The 20,763-nt window shown below is 36.4% G+C and overlaps 1 protein-coding gene across 1 annotated transcript; it reads right to left on the bottom strand.

The window, feature by feature from the left end:
• EMB1789 (CCCH-type zinc finger family protein) lies at nt 1–7,859 on the bottom strand. The gene is made up of 9 exons (XM_090317281.1): nt 7,288–7,859; nt 5,311–5,530; nt 3,322–4,676; nt 2,706–2,771; nt 2,425–2,553; nt 2,287–2,337; nt 1,865–2,005; nt 361–1,767; nt 1–224 (listed from the first exon to the last, which is right to left on the bottom strand). Exons 2-8 carry the CDS (start codon nt 5,480–5,482, stop codon nt 772–774), a joined length of 2,910 nt encoding a protein of 969 aa, XP_090173407.1. The 5' UTR covers nt 5,483–5,530; nt 7,288–7,859; the 3' UTR covers nt 1–224; nt 361–771.
• Nucleotides 7,860–20,763: the final 12,904 nt, after the last annotated feature.

Raw genomic sequence — 20,763 nt, 5'->3', positions numbered from 1 at the left:
TGCTAGGTGAAGGCAAACATGTGGATTGTGTAACTCACCCAACCGTCAGAATCTTGCTCCATTTGATTTTGTAGCACCTCAGCCTGACAAAAGGTTGTGAACTAAAAAAGTTGAAGAAACCTTCACAATTTCCAGTCTGAACGATTGAATGGCTTGCTTGGCATTCTTTGATCCCTTCTTAGGCTTCTTCAGGCATTTCCCTGGATTACCATTCGATCTCGGTTCTGCAACAGTGGTTATCATTTTCAGTGCAAATATAATGAAGGGGTTCATAATATGTTATCTTTTACTATATAGTAAAAGTAATCAGTCAGTCTTAAAATTAGTGTCTAAAATACTGATGAGGCAGAAAGAAATTACCTCATTGCTTTCTCAAGAAGTGGCTCTTCTTTGTTAATCACGAAGGGTATGTCATTGTCGAGACAAAATTTTAAAGGGATATGTGGCGAACAAGAACTCAAGCTTACATCCACTTGATATATTTTGATATTTGAGAGCTACTTCAGATTGCAAAGCCACGAAAGGACAGCACAAGAAGGCATACCAAACTTACAACCTTACTTGAATAGATTTGTTCTAGAGGTTGTACAAGTGTGTCCTTGAGTTCTAAGAAGGCATACAAACTCAATGGATTCTCTTCATACAGTATAATCTTCATGCAGTATAATTACATCAAACCTATGTGATGCAACTCATCAATACCTGATTTGGCTGCTTGATCCAATTTTCTTGGTGTAAAGCTGGGTTAACAGAAACCCACCAGGATTCATTTTACAAATTAGATTTAGATCCAATGCCTAACAATAAATCCAAAAGTTTTGAAGCTTTGGCTTGATCATTCTTCAAACTACCACGCATGTTCCCATTCCCACCTTCCTTGTTACCCTCATTACCGAGAGCAGGAAAGGCACTAGATTTACCTTTATTCATAAAGGAATCATGTTTTGCAGCAAATGCCAATGTTGACAACAGTGCCTTCTGAGCTGATTTTGGTGTTCCTTTAGTCATGCTAGAAGCTAAGCCATCAGAAAATTGACCTGAAGAACTCGGAGTACCTGACAGCCTCGATAATACTGCACTTAAGCCTTCATGCTGATCACACACACTTCCCTTTTTCTGTACAAATAAATCAGTACCTGCTTTCAAGTTGGAAGACGAGCTAACCAATTCATTAGAAGCATAATTTCCAACGGGAGATGAGAAGTTCGTTTGTTTGGGTGTTGTCATTTGCACTTTCTTTAGTAGCTCATTGGAACCATGACCAGTTTTTGAAACAGCCTGGATCTGATTACCGGATGGAATAGAACCCCTATTGTAGCTTGGAGGAGTAGCTAAGTTCTCATGGTCAGACTGTAGTGAAGTTCTACCAAACGACAAAAAATTTATGCCCTTAGGTGCTGTGTTTGGCTGAATCTTCCTCGAGATTTCATTTGAATTTTCTACCGAACTCAACCCACTTTGAGCTAACACATTTCTACATTCCCCATTACCATTCTTCATCTGGGAAGAACTGTCCGGTGACTTCCCAAAAGAGAGAAAGTTAATTCCAACAGGCGGTGGTCCAGTCATTTTCTTCAGCAGAGTTCCTCCTAATGGAGTTCTATTGCAAGAAGCTCCTATGGCGTTGGGTACAGTAACAAGACTTTGCTTAAGGCGACCACTGATATTCAATTGCTTTTGAGTGTCCAAACTATCTGGTATTACTGGTGGTTTGGATTCAGTTTTCAAATTTGGCATACTAGTTGACTCTTGTAGTTGTGGCAACATCTGCAACAAATCGGCAAAGTATTAACCGACCATAATGCACCTAGATTAATGAAACCGAAAAGCAAAGTAATCACATTTGAGAATGCAAAATGTATACCTTGTGGGAAAACATACAAGTATCCCCTCTAGGGCATGAACCATTGGAAACAAAATTGCTACAAGGATACTTGAACAGCTGATGATCAAAGGGACAGTCACCACCTTTCATACATGAATGACGTGCAAAATAACTACATGGCTGCAAGATCAATATGATTGATTTAGACAGAGAAAAGTCTCAGCAGAAGTAGGGAATATGTATACATAGATTTTTTTTAAAACCAATAATCTATAGTCGTTACTGATTCCCCAAAATAAAGGAAGCATGATATGTTTATAATTTGGGAGCAGATAAGGTAAGAACAACTTAAGAAGCCAACTGGGAGCCAAAGTGCCAATCGAAGCAAACCACTCAAAAATCAGGCAGAATTAGTTAGAATGAACTAAAGCAACAAACATTTGTTGAGAACCAGAACTTACCGTGGATTTTGTCAAAGGAGTTGTATCATGAGAAAATTTACACTTGTCACCCTGCAAAATAAAAGGCAAATGGTAATATAAGTATGATCCACAAATGTTCACCTTATAACAAAGAAAATACAAAATTAATCATACAACCTCTTGGCACCTCCCCTTAATATAATGACGACAGTATACTACAGGTTTAGGCACCGTCACTGTATGTAGCTTCAACCTTTTGACACCATCTTTTCTGTTCTTCTCAGCCCGCTTCTTTCTTTTTTGTATCTTGAGAATGTAATTTTCATGGTGAGTGAGAAAAAAGTATTAACAAAAACACACCACACAAACACGTGAATGCCATGAAAAAGAAATATCGCCATATATAGCTAAAGGGAATTGTACACTTCAAAGCAATAGAAAATTGAAAGTAGTAATACCTTTTTCCTTTCTTTTCTCCCTTCCGATCCTGGACCACGTTTTTTCTTATTGCAAGCCCCAGTTTCCTGCCATGGAAAGTTGTTAGAACAAAAAATCAACTGAATTTCGATAACTTATCACAATTAACCATATAAATCCACATTAGTCACGATGGAAGAGATTGACAATGTCTAAAATTACACTCTGAACAAAAATTATAATGAAAGTGACAATCACATCATAGAGACAATTAATGGAAGCAGGGAAAGGAGAAAACACTTTTACCGGGGGGGGGGGGGGGGGGGAACCTTTATCACGATCAGTAATTACATATTAACCAAAAACATTTTCCATCACAAAGAAACTTGTGATTGTGAAACTGAAATAAGGCGAGATGTAAATTGTGTATACAAATTACTATCACTATCACATATATGTTTCGATGCTAAAACCATAACAGGTATGACAAAAAAAAACCCTCTGCCTCCTCTTAAATTGTTGATACTATATGTCATAGTAATCTATAATGTCATCGGTAAATACTATATTGGTACATTGTATACACGAGATGCAGTCAAAAAGCTATAAACACAGAGATTAATGCAACAATTTAAACTCAAAATTATATAATAGTACCTTTTCTACGGACACAATTTCTTTCCTTCCATTGGCATGTTCTTTTGGAACCTGGCTGCAAAGGACTTGATTACTAAAATGTGCTGTAAAAGAATCTACATCCTTTTTGCTACCGTTATTTTTCCCTGTATATCCTCTTTCCTCTAACATAAAACCATTCTGATCTTCATTTGTACTAATCACCATTTTTTCTGAAACAATGCTTCTATGTCTGCAAGAATCCATGCTACTTTTATTTTGTTTGGATTTGGATTCTTCTCTATTCTCATGACTTGCATACACGGCTTTGTCCAAGCATAAGGAAACATGCTTGTTTGCTTCTCCATTAGCTTGAATCAGAGGAAGCTTACTTCTATTCATTCTCTCCTCGGAAATTTGAATACCATCAACCTTCTCAGTTAAAACAACTGGATCTTCTGAAATTTCATTTGTTGAATCGCCACAAATTTCTCCCTCCTCAATCTCTCCATTTTCAATCATATAATCATCCACTTTCATAGCTTCCAGCAGCATTTTGTGCTCTACTTTGGAAGCATCAACGTCCACTGTGATAACTTTATCTCCACCATTCTTACTCTGTTCATAAGCCCCACAAGGTATCTCTTTTTCCATATATGAAGGATCTGCTCCAGAAACATTTTCCCTGCATTGTTCTTTATTGTCCTCCACCATGACCTCAATACTAGAAACATAAGATTTTTCCATCTCTAGATCAGTCTTGCAAACTATGCTCTCAGATTTTAATTCTTTTGCGCAATTTTCAGAAGATTGTTGCATGTCCTTATCAAGAATTGAAGGTACGTTTTCTTGATTGTCCTCCTTTTTAGAAGCTTCCTTAACCATGTGGCCATCTATCAATACTACTATCCCAGAAAGTTTCTGAACTATGCTTGCATCATCTTCTTCCTCCATAACTTGTGGATGTTCAACAATTTCTTCCGGAATTTTTGTAGGTGATATTTGATCGTTTCCACCATTTGTCTGATTTGAAGTCCTTGTGTTGCTACAACTGTTGTCATCAACAAGCACCTTATTTCCTTCCACGATATGCTCTGCCTCTACCTCGTTTGTATGATTTCCCTCATGAACACAATCATTATCTTCAGACCTAGCCTCAAAAGTTCTCCTTTGATCACTCACATTATCACTTCTTTCAACTATTACCATATCTTTCATGAAATCCATAACTTCAGAATCATGAACACGTTTATCTTCAAGAGTATTTCTTCCCAGACCATCTTCAACCACTGTCACCTTTTCTGTAGCTGAATCTCCAGTTTCTACTCTCACAGAATCTTCAACGACTTGCTGGCATGATGATTCTATAGTTACCTGCCTCATGTGGCTGCTATAAGCTGTCCAACAGACAAAAGAATGAAACAATCACAAAAACAATGGGGCAAAACGCAAATAAAACCTCAAATAAAGATCAATAGTAAGGTCAATATTCAAAAAACAATCAACATTTCCAGCTCTATAGAGAGTTGGTTGACATACAAATAAATGAGAATTTTGACACTTCGTCCCACATTTCTGTATCAAATATCAAAACCCTTCCGTTCAATAATTTCATACAAGTTTTTAATGCTTTAAGGCCAGGCAGCAAAAATAATGCTAAAAGCCTATAAAGACCTCGAAACTGCATCGTTGCCATCAAAATTATTCCATTTTTTTAACTAACAATATTAAACCGCATGGTTGACAACAGAGTTCTAAGTTATTGAGAGTTCATCTAAAACTTAAAACTAGGACAATATCTCCAAACATTCCATGCCCAAACCCTTTAGAAATTAGGATCATTATAGTTATTCCATGAAACCAGGCTCTTTTTTTTCTTAAAAAAAATTCTGTTTGAAACGAGAGATTTCCGAGCACTTACGAACTGATATTCTGAAACTTCCGTACCATGTTGTTTCAATTGGATTTGTTCCAAAGTTACACGTGTTTGAAAATTTACAGAATAAATGCAAAGAGATTTCAAATGAATACCAGCTCTTAGTTGTTGAGGATCAAATTCAGTTGCCAGAGAGACATTGCCGTTCTCGCAGAAGGGTGAAAGGATTCGCACTAGTGTATGATAAGTCTTGCTCAATCGACGGTGAGGTGGGAACAATAATTTTGATTCGACTAACTTTGGGGCTTCTATACAGGCTTCCTCCATTAAAGAAGTCTTTATATCCAACCTTTCGAAAAATTTCAACCCAAGTACCTAGCATAAAAGGGTACATGGCTTAAATATTATTCATGGATAACCATAGAATATGCAATTTAGAAAGAAAATCATGTTCATTTGGATTTTCCAAACTTACTATTATAGCATGAACTTAAATACCAATCAGCTAATCTTACGTTAGTAGAGTCTATAGAACCTTATAACCTTTCTCTAATACCAAATGTAACAGCCCGTATTTTCCAATACATCTATTAAAACAAAAAATGCGGAAACATAACCATTATAAGCCTTTACAACTTACATAGTTCAACAGGAGCAATTTATTACAAACAATTTCTAGGTCAAACTATCAAATCTTAAGATAAACATCCTTTGATGTCCTGCACTGCACCAGAGCGCCAAATTTCACTTTGCTCATAACTATCACCTAATCTACCATCTGAAAACATTTTGAAAGCAAAGATAAGTACCAAAATACTTAATAACCAATTCCTATATGATATATCAAGCTTTGAAATTCATTTTCTTTCAAACCTTTTGTAAATAAAAATACAAATCATAGCAAGACTTTCAGTCAAAACTTTGCTACAAACAGTACTTTCAAAATCAAAGCCTTTCAAGGAAATAAAATTTTAAAACTAAACGTTTCAGGCTGAAACTTTCAAATAGCCGTTCAACAAAACCAAAATATATGAATAAACTTTCAATACTTTCAAATATAAAGCTTTCAATCAATCAATACTTTCAATCAAACAAAACTTTCAGTTAGCCAGTACTTCAATACAAATAGAACTTTTAGTCATTCGATACTTTCAAAGATGGAGTAAGAATGATGCATAGTTGAAGTAGCCTAGTAACACCAGTCATTTATTCAGTTAGGAATGTCGATTACCAATTGACTAAAAAACAGTCAAATTACTAAGTGTGAGGCCAATCGGCCATGTGAGTGCAACACATGCATCGATCTTCATTATGAACAATGTCAAACTACAGAAAAGTGCCTTCTCACAAATAAGCTTCAGCCAAACCATATATTGTCAATTCCAAATTTGGCTACAACAAAATAAGTATACAATTTCCAAAGAAACAGAGACTTGGCATATCCAGATAGCCCCTATCGAATTCATAAACATTTGAAATAAATCATGTAGTTTCAAATAGCAATTTCAGCAGTAGAATTCATCAGTTCAAATCATTCAAACCTTTCAAAAGTAAACAAAAACCACAATAAAAATACTTTCAATTCAAAATTAGACATCACTTCCGACTATCATTCAAAACAGTCACATACTTTTTTATTTGATGAGATAGACTAAAAGTATACAAAACGCTTTTAGTCAATTTTCAAATCACCTAGAAAAATAATTTCAAAACACACTTTCAACCATTTATCAAATCACAATAGTCAAAACAGATCTTTCTCGATCGACAATCCTATGATTCTGATCCCAAAATCCACTTTCTTGATCAAACATCAACTTTTAGAAAACCTAAACAATTAACATAATGTTTAAGTGTTAGAACATAGTTTGAAAAACCTTAATCGACACTGAGAGATTTTTCAACAGAAACATTCTTATCCAAAATCCACCATAAACCTTAATTAATAAATTACAACCAACAAACTTTCATATGTCAAAGAAGACTCTTCAATCGAGTCCCAACTAGTCCAAAATGTGTTCAACTACTTAGAAATTTACCCAAACATAACAACACAAGCATTCCAAGGGTTCAGAATATCATTCCAACGCTTAAATCCAATTTGAAAGACGAATTAAAGCAATAATCCTTACCGAATTTTATCGAAAAGGCCCTGATCCTTGCTGGTTGGTGTCCAAAAACGTGTGAACGTGCAAATCTGAACCTTAAACGTTATGGGTACGCTATTTTGAAGCCAATCTGAGTGTGAGTGACAGCCGAAAGCTTACCCCCAAGTAAAAAACGCTTCTGCAAGACGCCTAGTCGTTGAAAACGTGATGCACAACTTGTTGTTCACGCTGGAGTCTCAAACGGAGAAGAAAAGATGCTTCCAAAGCCGAGGCGAAGCCGTTCGGAGTCGTGCTCACAAGTGACAATGCAAGTCAGATTCGCGAGTGAACGTAGACCATCGTCGACCACAGAGATGGGCGTTCGCGCGGGTGTGGGCTCCAGTCGTCGCTGCCTTACGCCTGTGGCTGCTGAAGTGTCGCCGACTCGCCGGAGAGGAAGACTGAGGAAAGGCGGTTGTTTGATGGAGAAGGCCGCCAAGAAATTCTTTTTCTTTTATTTTCCTTTTTTTTCCCCGTTATGTTCCTTTCATTTTCATTTTTTTATTTTTTTATTTTTTGAAAGCTCATAGCCTCGAACCGAGTTTTAATTCAAAAATAAAAAATATAATGTAGCAGATAATCATTAAAAAAAAATATTTGAGATAAGTTTTGGTCCTTCAAATGTATCTCAACAATAAATTAAAATTTTCAAAATTATAAATTTAATAATTAATTTAAAATTTAAGAATTAATATCTTAATTTAATTCATTTTAAATGTAGTTTCCCAGTTGGATGACTAACCCCAATTAAAAACCATTTAATTTGATTTTATCCAAATTAAATCATAATTACTAAGTCCACTTGATATTCAGAATGTAACAATGACACAACTTGAAAACGTAACAAAATTGTTCAAAAGCTTCACATTTTCTTTTAAGAACATGTCGAGAAAAGTTGACGCAAAAAAATACCTAAAAGTGTAATTGTCTTTGTGCTATGACTTTTCTTTTTTCAATTTACTTCATGGGGATAGTTGTGGGTTACATTAGATATGGGTTGAAATGGCGAGAGCTGAGATAACGATGATGTTTGCGAAGAAGTAGACTCGATGGTGTCGAGAATCAAGGAAGAGATTAATTATATAAGTTTCCAACTTTAATTTTGTTGATTAATTAAATAACTTTTATCTTTTCTACCACCTTCGGAAGAATAAAGCATAAACATTCTCTTTTTTCGAAAACGAAAATAAATCGTATTAATAAGTAATAAAAAGATCATATCAGAGAAGAATTATAAAAATTTGAGCATTGATGGCTATTTTACAAATAATCTCTCATGGATTTATTGACACTGTCTTTTTTGCTATCGAGACTACTATACCACCAAAGGGTAGCAGGCAAAGCTACAAGAATCTCGTACGACTTTCTTTGTTCTTATGCCAGAGTGAGGAAAGATCAATTATTTGCGATCCTTCCTTGTCTTCAAATGGAACGAATAGAGATAGAATCAGACTGGTTCCCTAAATACTTTTCTGGCCTCCGAAATGGCATCTCAATTCTGCCTCCAATGCCATTGGAGTACTATTTGATACAAGCCATGGCCATAACCAGTTCAAGGGCGGGGGCTTTTTACATGAATCGTTAAGTGGACGAGATTGGTCGAGTGGTCTCAGTTGGCTATGGGAGATCGAGGTTTTTCCTTGTGTTAATGGATTTCCTCCAATCTCCCCAAGCTTGAGACTAGAAGATGAACAACTTCAATATCCGATCACACACGAGGATAGCAATGGGGTGATTTTGTTGCAAGTTTATGAATAAATAGAAAATACGGATTAAGTTCTTTTACTTATTTATATGTATGGAGTGAATAAACCCGATATATTTTTTCTACCTTTTCCTTAATTTCTACGTTCACTTACATCTTTTATGTCTATCTATGTTGATTATCTCTACAGTGCGCTTCTTGCATGCATGTTCCTATAGAAGCACACATTAAAATAAGAGGTAAAGGGAACGGATTGGAGGGTTAGGAACGTTTTCAATATGATGATTTTTTTGTATTTGTTTGATGAGAAATGTGAGACGAAAAAGGAACTCATCTTTTCGATCGGGAAATGCAAGTATGTTTTGTCCACTTTCTCCATCCCCTCTATCAAAATTAAAAATAAAAAAAGGTGAGGTCTTCCCTCACTCCTTCCTTCCTTTCCCTCCCCTTGAGCCATAAAGAAATGGGAAGGTCTATTCAATCAAATGAAATTGAGCATGTTTATCATCTCTTTTTGTGAAACAAGTGGGATATTTCTTTACTAAATTGTGCTCAATTTCATATGTGGAAATTATATCAAGATCTCTTCTTTAGTTGGAGGAAGAATCCGCACGAATCAGATTTTTTTAGGAACATATCGAGAGAGAATTGGATTTGATTATACCATGTATGGTTGGCAAACAACGATCGATGTTTTAGCAAGGTACGAAATGTCTTGTCAAATATTCAATATGATTCCACAAGAATTGACAAAAATCTATTCAATCTAAAAATGAGTAGTATTACAGTCTCCCTCTATCATAAGAATTTTGAAAGTTTTGTAGACACAACTCTGAAACTTAGCTTTAATCTTGAACTATCTTTTCCAAGTTCGTTCTTTAGTTACTTTGATGCTGTACAACACCTTTGCTAAAGAATTGATTACTCAAACCTTTAACACCGCAGTCTCATAAAGCCATAAACTTATATCTTCACAAGAAAAAATCTCTTTGGCTTTAAAGTATTTAAATTCGATGCTTGTGAAGGGTTGCTGACAACAACTTTACTAACAATAACACACGAAGTATGACTAATCTGACCCATTTGCCATCCTGCAAATGGCCAATAAAAAACATTTATATTATACTGAACTCAACAACTACTATTACAAAGGCGTAGCAAAAGTGCCAAACATAGGTCGATTTGCAGGGAAGCTCTAAATGATATTTGATTAAGCTAATTAACTAGTTATAGCGGTAAATGGAAGGAGGAAGGATGTTGGTGAGGATATGAAGAAATTTTGTAAAAAAAAAAAAGTAAGATAAAGGTAAATGTATCTATAGATTGGAATATCTAGCTATGAGAGCAAAGGGATTCCTAAGTAATTTCGATCAATGAAATTTGTTGATTAAGCATATATTTAATTTACTTGTTCACAATGACTCGTTCGGAACGACCAAATTTAGCCTTTATATTAGTGGACGACTAATTTAGAACGAACCGAGTAAGCACGCTAATTATTAATTAATGCTTAAGCCCAATAAGCCCTAATTAAACTACAAGTCTCAAGTTCTATTGAGCTCTAAGCGATCATATAAAACTCAAGACATGCACATTAAGATTAAAGGTTCAACTATGTGGTTAATTACCTATGAAAGCCTAATTAGTTAACCAAAATCTCCTTTGAACTAAGCTAAGGCATGCATAACTAAGACCCAAGAAAAGCTATAGGGCCTAGCATACAATTCTTGACCTTTAATGATTTCAAGCCTTGGCGAATAATCTGAAAATGCACGAGCCCTAAATCATTTAGCTAAGACATACATCCGAGGGGAGGGGTGTCGATCCATTCAAGACATACGTCTAGATATGCATGAGATTCAAAAGGAACATAGATTAAATGCCATTAATTTAATCAAGAAAGTGTCACAAAATTACAAAGGTTTGCTCCAAAAAAACTAGATACAATTTACCTCATGAACCCATAGACAAATTGATTAGAAAGCTCCGATAAATTGTTATAACCCAAAAGAAAATAAAGATCCTAAGCTAAAAGATGAAAAAGAATAGAGAAAATGACTGGTGGCTGCATTTGCTCTTCAAAATTCGTCCATCTCCTCACCCCTTGCATAATTTTTCCCTAAAATTCGAGGAATATATATAGAAGTCTGTCGAGTGCAGCTGTGCTATGGCTTTCATTGGCGTAGCGCCTACCTCGCACATAAGTATGTGTTGGGATAGATGTGTGGAACGTCATTGCGATGTTGGAGAGTGTTGCGACGCTCTCGCCAAGTGAACATTCTACCCTTTGCGCGCAACACATGACGCCGAGTAGGGCACCACTGCACTCCCTCTAGGGGCAAAATGGTAATTTTCTCCATTTTGACCAAAATGCACCCGAATTGTCCCGACAGTCTCCTTTGCTCGTTTATCTGTCAAAAGCACGAACTAACATTAAATTCCTAAGAACTAACATGGTTTAGGTGGGAATAAATAGCTCACTTGGAGAGCTATTAAATCACCCCCGACTCGGGCCTTAATTCTCAAACATGCTATAGAACTTTAAAATATGAAACTTACAACTTAATGAACAATTTAAAACTTTTCCTATTATTCCTTACGTGAGTGTGTGATGAAACCAACCTAGGATAACTCTAGAGACTTGGGACAACCTAATGGCATCCTCTGTCCATCTTTTACCCTCTTCTAGCTCGGGCACCGGTCTTTAAGCTGAAGGAATCGAATTCTTTGTGCAGAAGCATGTGATCGTTGTTTGCCTTAATTGTGTTGGATGAATTTTAAACAGAATAATAATAAAGTTGTAGAATTAAACATGCTCTTAAGGATTTCAAATGTAAAGAATATTACCTTTGAAGAATAACCTTCATTATCTTCACATAATAAAATTGAACCTTCACAACACTATACGAACAAAATTCACGAGCAGGACACTACCAAGAGATCTTCTCTACTATCCTCTTTGGACAAGGTGGTTTGTGGGAACCTTGTGGAAGGCAAGGGAAAAATAGAGAACTCTTTGCTCTAAAAGTATGTGAAATGGAGAGAATGTGTGAGAGAGAGTGGGAGTGAGAATATTTCACTTGAATTTTATTCAAGTAGCACTAAACTTCAAAATATTCAGCAGATTTAAAGACAGAGAGGGGAGGGTAACTACCCTCTCTCCAATCTCCCACTCTCCCACTCTCATGTAATGCAGGGGGTTTAATTTAATTTAATCTAATTAAATATATTAATTTAATTAAAAAATAAATCAATTAATTTAAATATCTAATATTTAATTTAATTAATTTTAACCATATTCTAAATTTGCACTCACATAACTTATAGTTTTAATATGAATCTTATTCATATTAATTATAACCTATAGTTTTAAAATAAATATAATTCATATTAATTTAATATTTGAATCTTATTAGAATATTAATACTCTCATATTATATAGTTTAATTTTGTATCTAATTCAAAATTAACTTTATATTATAATGTATGTTAATTGTATCATACGCAATTAACATTATACAATTAATTCCCTTTACAATAATTTAAACTCTTTAAATTCCATCCACTTAAAAATTATTGTTTAATCCGTTTGTGAGCTAGCAGAGGGACCTAATGGGCTTACAAGTATAAGCTCCAATGATTCATGATTAATTAATTAAACTCTTTAATTAAGTTAATTATCATTCATTAACTATGGTGCACTCCACTAAAGACTCATGGTTGCACTCCTATGAACTACAATATATATATATATGTCCATTGAAGTAACCATATTTTTTAAAGTCAACCCTTCACTGTTGGGATTGGTGTCCTAATTCTTCCGGAGTCTCGTTGTTTTGTAAAGATACACATTGTTCAATGAATAAAATAAGTATTATTTAATTCTGGTATTTACTCATATCTAATAAACAAAGCTCCTTGGTTATCTTATGTGAACTTAAGCATGTATATGTGGTATATAAATGGATCATGTCTTAAGTGATAACCTAAATCGGTCTGTAATATAAGGATTAAGGTGGGATACCTGATCTTGGTGACACTACGGATACGGCCTGCTTTGTAGAGGTTTGCAAGTGTTGTAAACTACTACAGATGGTAGATCCTGACCATTCGTGTGGAGATGTGGAACGGGGGTGTCCTATACAAAGAGTTTGTATAAGACCTGAACCACGAGATGACTAGACTATGTGTATAACACCGTTGATACTAGAGACTTGCATCTCACCTAAACGACTATAGGTGACACGATCTCAATCCTGAGTGTTTTGGCAACTCTTGCCTTTGAAGGCGGTCCTTTGATTAGTATGGGTGAGAGTGGCCAGATTTCCAACTCAACATGCTTACCTTTTTGGGGACTTGTCTGATCTGGGAGCTGGGAACTCAATCCATAAGATATAATTCACTTATTTTCCGAAGCAGGGATAAGTAGAGAGATTGCTCCCTTAAGGACTGATTCCGGGACTTGAACATAGTGGCCACAACTTCTCTTTGGAAGAGAAGACTCAGTCATAGTAGGACTATGATTTATGTTCATTAGAGGGATCAGTGGTACTTAAGGAGACAGATGTAACTACAAGGGCATAACGGTTATTGGCCCAGTTGTACTTACGAGCGATTTGTGAAGGGTTGTCACACTACTGATTGGTTAAGATGGACACATATTATATCTGTAGTGAGGAGAGTTCAGCTGTAGTGGAGTGCCTAGCAGTTAACGGATTGTGGATCCCGTGACTAAAAAGTTTAGTTAGTTATTCACGTACCGTTGGAGCTTCGGATTTACAGGTCCATGAGGTCCCCTAGGTAGCTTGGATCCTGTTGAGGATCAGTTCTTGGTGTTGATTTGAAATGTTCAAATTGACAAGAGGTATTTTGATTATATATGATATAATCGATATGATGTATAAGATACATCTAGTGGAGGATTGATGTAAATGAGATTTACATTAAGTACCATGGAATAGAAAAAGAACTATGGTTTATATGTTTCATGAGATGAAATATTAAAATTATAGGTTATAAATATAGTATGATAAGTTGGTTATCATTTATATTCATAATAATATTAATTATTAGATAATTAATATTTTTTTAAATAACCAAAGTAGTAGGTGATTATTGGATCATGGTAACCGTGAGTTTAAAAATAAATCAGTTTCCTATTTTGAAAGGAAGTTTTTACAAAAGTTTTAAAAGGAATTTGAGTTTTCTCTCCGGCGAAAAGAAATTCACGGAAGTCGTCAAGTAAATACAGATTTACTAAACGACGGTTGGGCGAGCTAAATGATCGTGCAGGTGCGAGCTAAACGATTGTGCAGTATTTACTAAATGATCGTATAGCTTTACTAGACGATCGCTGGCCCAAGGTAAACAATTGTGTAGAGTCTATACGCGACAGACCAAGCTAAACGATAGAGCTAAACGATCACATAGCTTTTGCTAGACGATCGCATAGCTTTATCTAAACGATTGGGCATCGACCTATACGATAGGTCACCGACTTCTCCCACTTGCCCAGTCGTGTACACGATCGTTGTTTCCTCCATTCGTCTGCCTCACACTAAGTTCAAACAGAGCCCACTCTCTGGATTCTCACACCGAGAATACCAAAGTCGCTTTGTTGGTGGTGTCAGACTCAACTCGACACCGTCGAGGTTTTCTGGAGGCCGTTCGTGTTGCAGAGGAGTTCATGATCGAGGAGATCGTTGAGGACGAGCACAAAGTCTTCGTGCTGTGTTTGTGCGGTGTTGTGGTCATGTAGATCGAGCACTCGTGGTTACTGTTGTTCGATCAGAGTCACGCATCGGAGCGTGGAGACGTTTCTGCCGATGTGCGTAGAGTCTGCTTTCTATACATTTGTATTTATTCATGCTATAATTTCTCTGTATAATCACATAATCGTTTGTTTGCAAGTCAACTGTAAATGATTTGTTGATTCATGATTGTAATTTAGAATAGTTTGCTTCCGCTACTCACGAAAATCCTGAGTCCAATTTCCTTCATTCACAAGTTGTTTGTAATTATGGCTGGGTCAAATTATCATTTTACCCTTGTAGTTACTTGTTGTACTTTAAGTACCATTGATCCTCTAATGAACAATTTTGTTTATGGTCTAAACATAAACAAAGTCCTTATCGGGCCAATGAGAGGTTAAGGCCCCATTATTCGAGTCTCGGAGTCTGCACTTAAGGGAACAATCTGTCTATTTTTCGTAAAGTCGGGAATGAGTGAATTCCATTTCGTTAAGCTATATACCCAGCTTCTCACTCAGTATTGTTCCTAAAATGGTAGGCATATTAAGTCACAGCTACACTCTCACCCATACAAATCAAAGAACGACTTTTATGAGTAAGAGTTCACAACTCATTCAAGATTAAGATCGAGTTACATGGTTATCTTTTGAAATATAAATCTCTTCAATTAACGGTGTTATAAAGAGAGATTATATTTCGTGGTTCAGTCTTATATAGACTCACTGTATAGGATACCTCCACTTGTATGTCATCATATGAACGATTTGGATCAAATCGTTTATAATACTTACAACTGATGCAACATTTACAAAGTGAGTCATATCCATAGTGTTACCAAGATAAGGTACCCAATCTTATCCATATACTATAGACCTTTCAGGTTATTCCTTGAATGCGATCCAGCTGTATGTCAACTACATATTATTCAAGCTACATTAAATAACCTCAGATCTTAGTTTATTGGAATTTGAATTATCCAAATAATGTAGAATACTCTATTCATTAAATAAACACTTATTTATTTATTAATAATGTATTTGTAAAATATACAAATTACAAGATTTATGAGATAAATCCTAACAATCTCCCATTTGTCCTAAAGCTAGTGGGATGTACAATACATGTAAAAGATAAATATAATAAACTAAGTCATACAATATACCCAGTCATAGCTCCTACTTGCCCTAGTCTAAGTGATACATATCCCATAGACCTAGACCTTCTAGATGACCTTTGAACAATTTAGTCATGTGAATCTTGGTGAATGGATCAGATGTTGTGCTCTAATGCTATTTGTGTGACGATCACGTCCCTTCATTGTCAATTTCCTGTATTAGATGATACTTTCGTTCTATGTGCTTTCCTCGCTTATGGCTTCAAGGTTCCTTCAAATTTGTCACAACACCACTATTGCCACAGTAAAGAATGATAGGCAAAGACATTTGAAACAACTTCCAAACCAATCAAGAACTTTTTCAGCCAAATAGATTCTTTAGCAGCTTCACAAGTAGCTACATATTCTACCTCCACAGTAGAGTCTGCAACATAACATTGTTTTATGTGGCACCAGACTACAACTCCTCCATTAAGAGTGAATACTGATCCCGATGTAGATTTCTTAGAATCTTTATCAGTCTGAAAATCAGGGTACGTGTATCCTATAAGGATGAAAAACACTCCAAAAGTGCTTTCTTTAGGTTTAGAATTTAGTTAGTTTTATGCTTAATTTGTGATCATTAATGTCTTTTATGTTTAATTGTAGGAAAGCAAGCATTTAGACCAAAACAAGCAATTTTGAGGGTAAAATGACCAAAATACCCCTAAAGAAAGTCAAAGGTTAACCTAGGGCAAGGAAAAGGGTCAAATTGATGAAAGTAGGGGAAATTGACCCTGGACAGAGTGTCGTGGCGCTATCTTTAAGCACTGCGGCACTACGACTTTTATCAGTGACACTATAAATCTCGTTGTTAGTAAATATGTCATAACTTTGGACTCGGGTGGCTGTTTTTGGTGAGTGACCACTTGTTTTCTTCGTTTTTTAATCCTTATCTAGATCAAGCACTAGTTTTAAGCTTTAAGTATCATACCCCCTCCCAGATTACCCTCTTAACCTGAAAGGAAATATGATTGCAGCAGTTACCACCCTTTTGTAGCACTTACTGCCTAACTAACCTGCTTAACTTGCTTAGAAACCCTAGAATACAAACATATTTATAAACATACTGAACATATCAACCAACACTTTACATACTCAAACAACAATAAGGTTTCATAAAACCTTCCATAAACATAACATACGTACATCACAAGATCTAGTGGGCCCCAACATGCTAAACTAGTCCCTATATGAGACAAGACACGTGTACATGTATTTGTAGAATAAACACCTAAACTTCTTTCCAAGATAGATTCCTTGAGTGGCAGAGCAGCAGCAAAGTTATCTTTTAGGAAGTTGAATACTACATGGGGAGAGAAAAACATTCAAAACAGGGTGAGCTACTAACCCATTGAGTGACTTAATTAAACATAGTTCTTATGCTTAAAAATTGAAAACTAGAAATCCAATACTGAAATCTGAAACTTGCCAAGAAACATGTACATAAAAGTTCTATAAGTTCCTCATAATTGAAAACATAACTGAACTGATCCTTAGTTGAGAGAGAACCCTTTTGCTCAATCTCCCAACGTCAAGCCTTAGCTGGTGTGGAGTGATCTTAATACATCCAATGTCGAATCTACCTACGTGCACATGGTAATAACTAAGTACCATCATACCTTAGGTACTATTGCTCAGATACCTTCTCTAAGTACTTCAGTATCGAGCTTAACTTAATCAACATGAAACTTATTTACTGATATGTATATGCTTAAAACATAATAACATAAATTGAGATATAAGCATCAAGTCACTTAGGTACAAACATCTAATGCATGCTTTGAGTAATTGAAACTTAAAAACATGCTTATTACTTAACATTTAGCATGTGTTCATATCATAGGAAAAATTGTGTTTCTTGGGAATTTTTTTGTAAACTAACTAGCATAGGAATAAACTTTCATTAATACATGGATTTCTAAAAACATTTAGCAAACAATCATAGTCACTCATGGCTTTGGCAATTCCTTTTAAGGTTGGTAAGCTTCTCCTATTGGTGTCAACCCTGTGGAAATAACAACATGTTTTAGCTACTAGCAATGGTCTCCCTTTTGAGACTAACTTGCATATTTAATCTCACATTTTCCTTAACATATTGATCTTATCTCTCAACGCCTACCTCACTATGCATTGAAAACTTAGAAATTTTTTTAGGTGTTAAACCTTGGCTATGCGGCAGACACACACACACCATCATCGCATACCATGTGCCAATCACACGTCTTAGGTGCTCCTTCAGCCACACATCAACGTACACACTGTCTTATATGCGTCTAAGCCCTCAGCACACACCTACACAGCTCATTGCACAATTTAATGCACAACTCAACGCACAACTTAACCTTTTGCACGCGTGCCAGCCCTTGAGTTGCCTGCTTGTTCAAAATTTCCAGATTCAACTTATAATTTAAATAACTCATTTTTCAGGCCTTTTCCTAGAAAATTTTCTTATGAAATTTTGTTCAAAATTGTCTTAATATACTTGCCTTAAACTTTGAGCTCAGAATTCCTTGTGGTTTGGCCAAAAACTTCAAATCTTTAACACTGGCTTAGATTAACCCGAGAGCTCGACCTTCTTGCAAATTCTTCAGTTTCCAGCTCGATTCCTCTGGAGTTTCCTTCTAGCAGCCCTATTCATCAACTACACTTACTCAACTTTTAGATGGCTTTAAAATCACCTCAAAATCACGAGTAAATTGTTCAAACCGTGCATTTGAAGTCAGCCTTCCCTTTCTATACTCAAGTCTGCATATTGTTCTTTAATTACCAAGCTGCCATCTCATCCACTAATTGAGGTTAATTCATCTGATCATAACAGTTGGCCATTTAAACGGTGGTTATAATCACCTTCCCTTGGCCACCAATGCAAGATTCCTTACTACCAGCATTATTAAGACAAGGCTTATATCCAATGCCATCGTATGCTACCCCTTGGCCGCATGCCCCCTCGGACAGAGCATGCCTTGTGCCCAACGCCCTACCTTCCTTTTTCGTGGCCTTGCTATGCGCATCGCATAGCCTCAACCAATGCATGGCTCAATCTCATCGCATTACCAACTAGGCGCATGCCTTGGCCATCGTATGCTCTTACTGTCGTGCGTCACCACCAGCCAACGCACACACGCTAGCCTTGGCGCATACCTCACCGAGCAGCGCATGCTTCATGTCTCTTGTCACCAGCGCATACCTATGCATACACATAACCTTTCCACACATAAGGCCTTCATGCCATACTCACCTACCACTCGATGCATCATTCGACACATCTCCACCTTTCCTTGCATAGGCTCGTGGCCAACATATAGTCTCATCGCCCGTACACTGGTCAGCGTGCACACCCAGCCTCGACGCCTAGCTGCCTCGCTCATGTCGTGTGCCCAACGCACTTGCCTTGTCGCGTACACCACTAACCTTTACAACCTTTGGCTACTGCACATCCCTTATCAATGCATGGTGGCCTTATGCGTCCAATACTATCGCCTTGGCTCCTTAGCTTGCAACACCCTTACCTCAAGCCACGCCTTGCCTTGCACATCACCATCGCCTAAGATCATCACACGGCCCATAATCAGACATTAAACGGGCTCGCCTAACCTTCAAAGACAAAGTCATCACCCATGGAACCTTCTCATCAATGCATATGGCTTATACGCCTAGCTCCACATTAAGCCAAAATTTTCACATGCTAAGCCAACCTCAAAGCAACCCGAGAGCCATATCTTCCAATACTTAGAATTTCCTTCCTTCATTTTCCATATTCCTCAACTTTTCCCTAAAATATATCATTAACTCATATTTAAATCCACTCAACATATACATTAACATATCTAAGTAAGAAAAGTAGGGTTTGGGGTTTACAATTTACCTCCCCCTTAAGAAATTTCGTCCTCGAAATTTGGTACAAGGATATCAACTGAACAATTGGGGATATTTACTTCTCATTTGCTTTTCGTCTTTCCATGTAGCTTCCTCAATGCCATGATTTCTCCATAATACCTCTACTAAAGGTATCGTCTTGTTTCTCAACACTTGCTCTTTTTTGTCAAGAATCTCTACAATATGTTTCTTACAAAAAAGATAAAAAGAACTTTCATTACAGTAATAAAAGTAAACAAATTTATCTTCTGACAACAACTGCATCTCCCACTGGTTGTTCTGAGAAATACACCTTCGTTCAAAACTTAGAGTTTACAAGGAACTAGTTTCCTTGTCTTGCTTTCTTTGCTCTTTTCTATGCAAGGTATTGTGGGTAGTTTCTTTTCTAGTGCCCTTCTTCATTGCAGTGGAAACATTTTCCTTTATCTGCAACATTTGCTTTGCCTGTTATGCCAGTAGTTTTCTTTTTCCCTTTCCCCTTATTCTTCTTTGTCAGAATACTCTTATTCTTTGAAGAAGAGGCAATATTAGGCTTTTTAGATGATGATCCTTTTTTGTCAGCAGTAGTAACATTTACTTCTAATTCCAGTCCTTTAGCCCTCATCATGGTCTGGTAAGCCTGTAGCTCATTTAGAAGCCTAGTCAAGTTATACTCTATTTTGTTCATCAGTGCGTTCGTACATAACTGTAAGAAACTCTTCGGAAGAGATTCAAGAATAAAACCAACTTGACTTTTCTCATCAACGACAACATTATTTACTTCTGGCATGTTGAAATGGGCCATCATGTCTAGGACATGTTCTTTAACAGAGGCCCCTTCTTTCATACAGTAGTTGTAAATGTATTTGATAGCATCATGCCTCAGGGAGAAGGATGGTTGTCCAAACATCCCACGCAGAGACTTCATAATCTGCCTGGCAATACTCATGCCCTCATGTTTCTTGGCCAATACATCAGATATGCTGGCAAAAATA

This window comes from Benincasa hispida, chromosome 9 (assembly GCF_027475165.1).
Source record: "Benincasa hispida cultivar pf3 chromosome 9, pf3_genome.v1.1, whole genome shotgun sequence".
Lineage (NCBI taxonomy): Eukaryota > Viridiplantae > Streptophyta > Magnoliopsida > Cucurbitales > Cucurbitaceae > Benincasa > Benincasa hispida.
This window is presented reverse-complemented; position numbering and strand designations above follow the sequence as displayed.

What these genes read in the sequence shown, in the direction of transcription:
- EMB1789 (XM_090317281.1), bottom strand. Translation starts at nt 5,482, where the DNA reads ATGGAGGAAGCCTGTATAGAAGCCCCAAAGTTAGTCGAATCAAAATTA. An exon ending in TTAAGGGGAGGTGCCAAGAG is followed by an intron (nt 2,338 to 2,424) that starts GTTGTATGATTA and finishes TTTATTTTGCAG; the next exon opens with GGTGACAAGTGTAAATTTTC. An exon ending in CTTGTATGTTTTCCCACAAG is followed by an intron (nt 1,768 to 1,864) that starts GTATACATTTTG and finishes GATTTGTTGCAG; the next exon opens with ATGTTGCCACAACTACAAGA.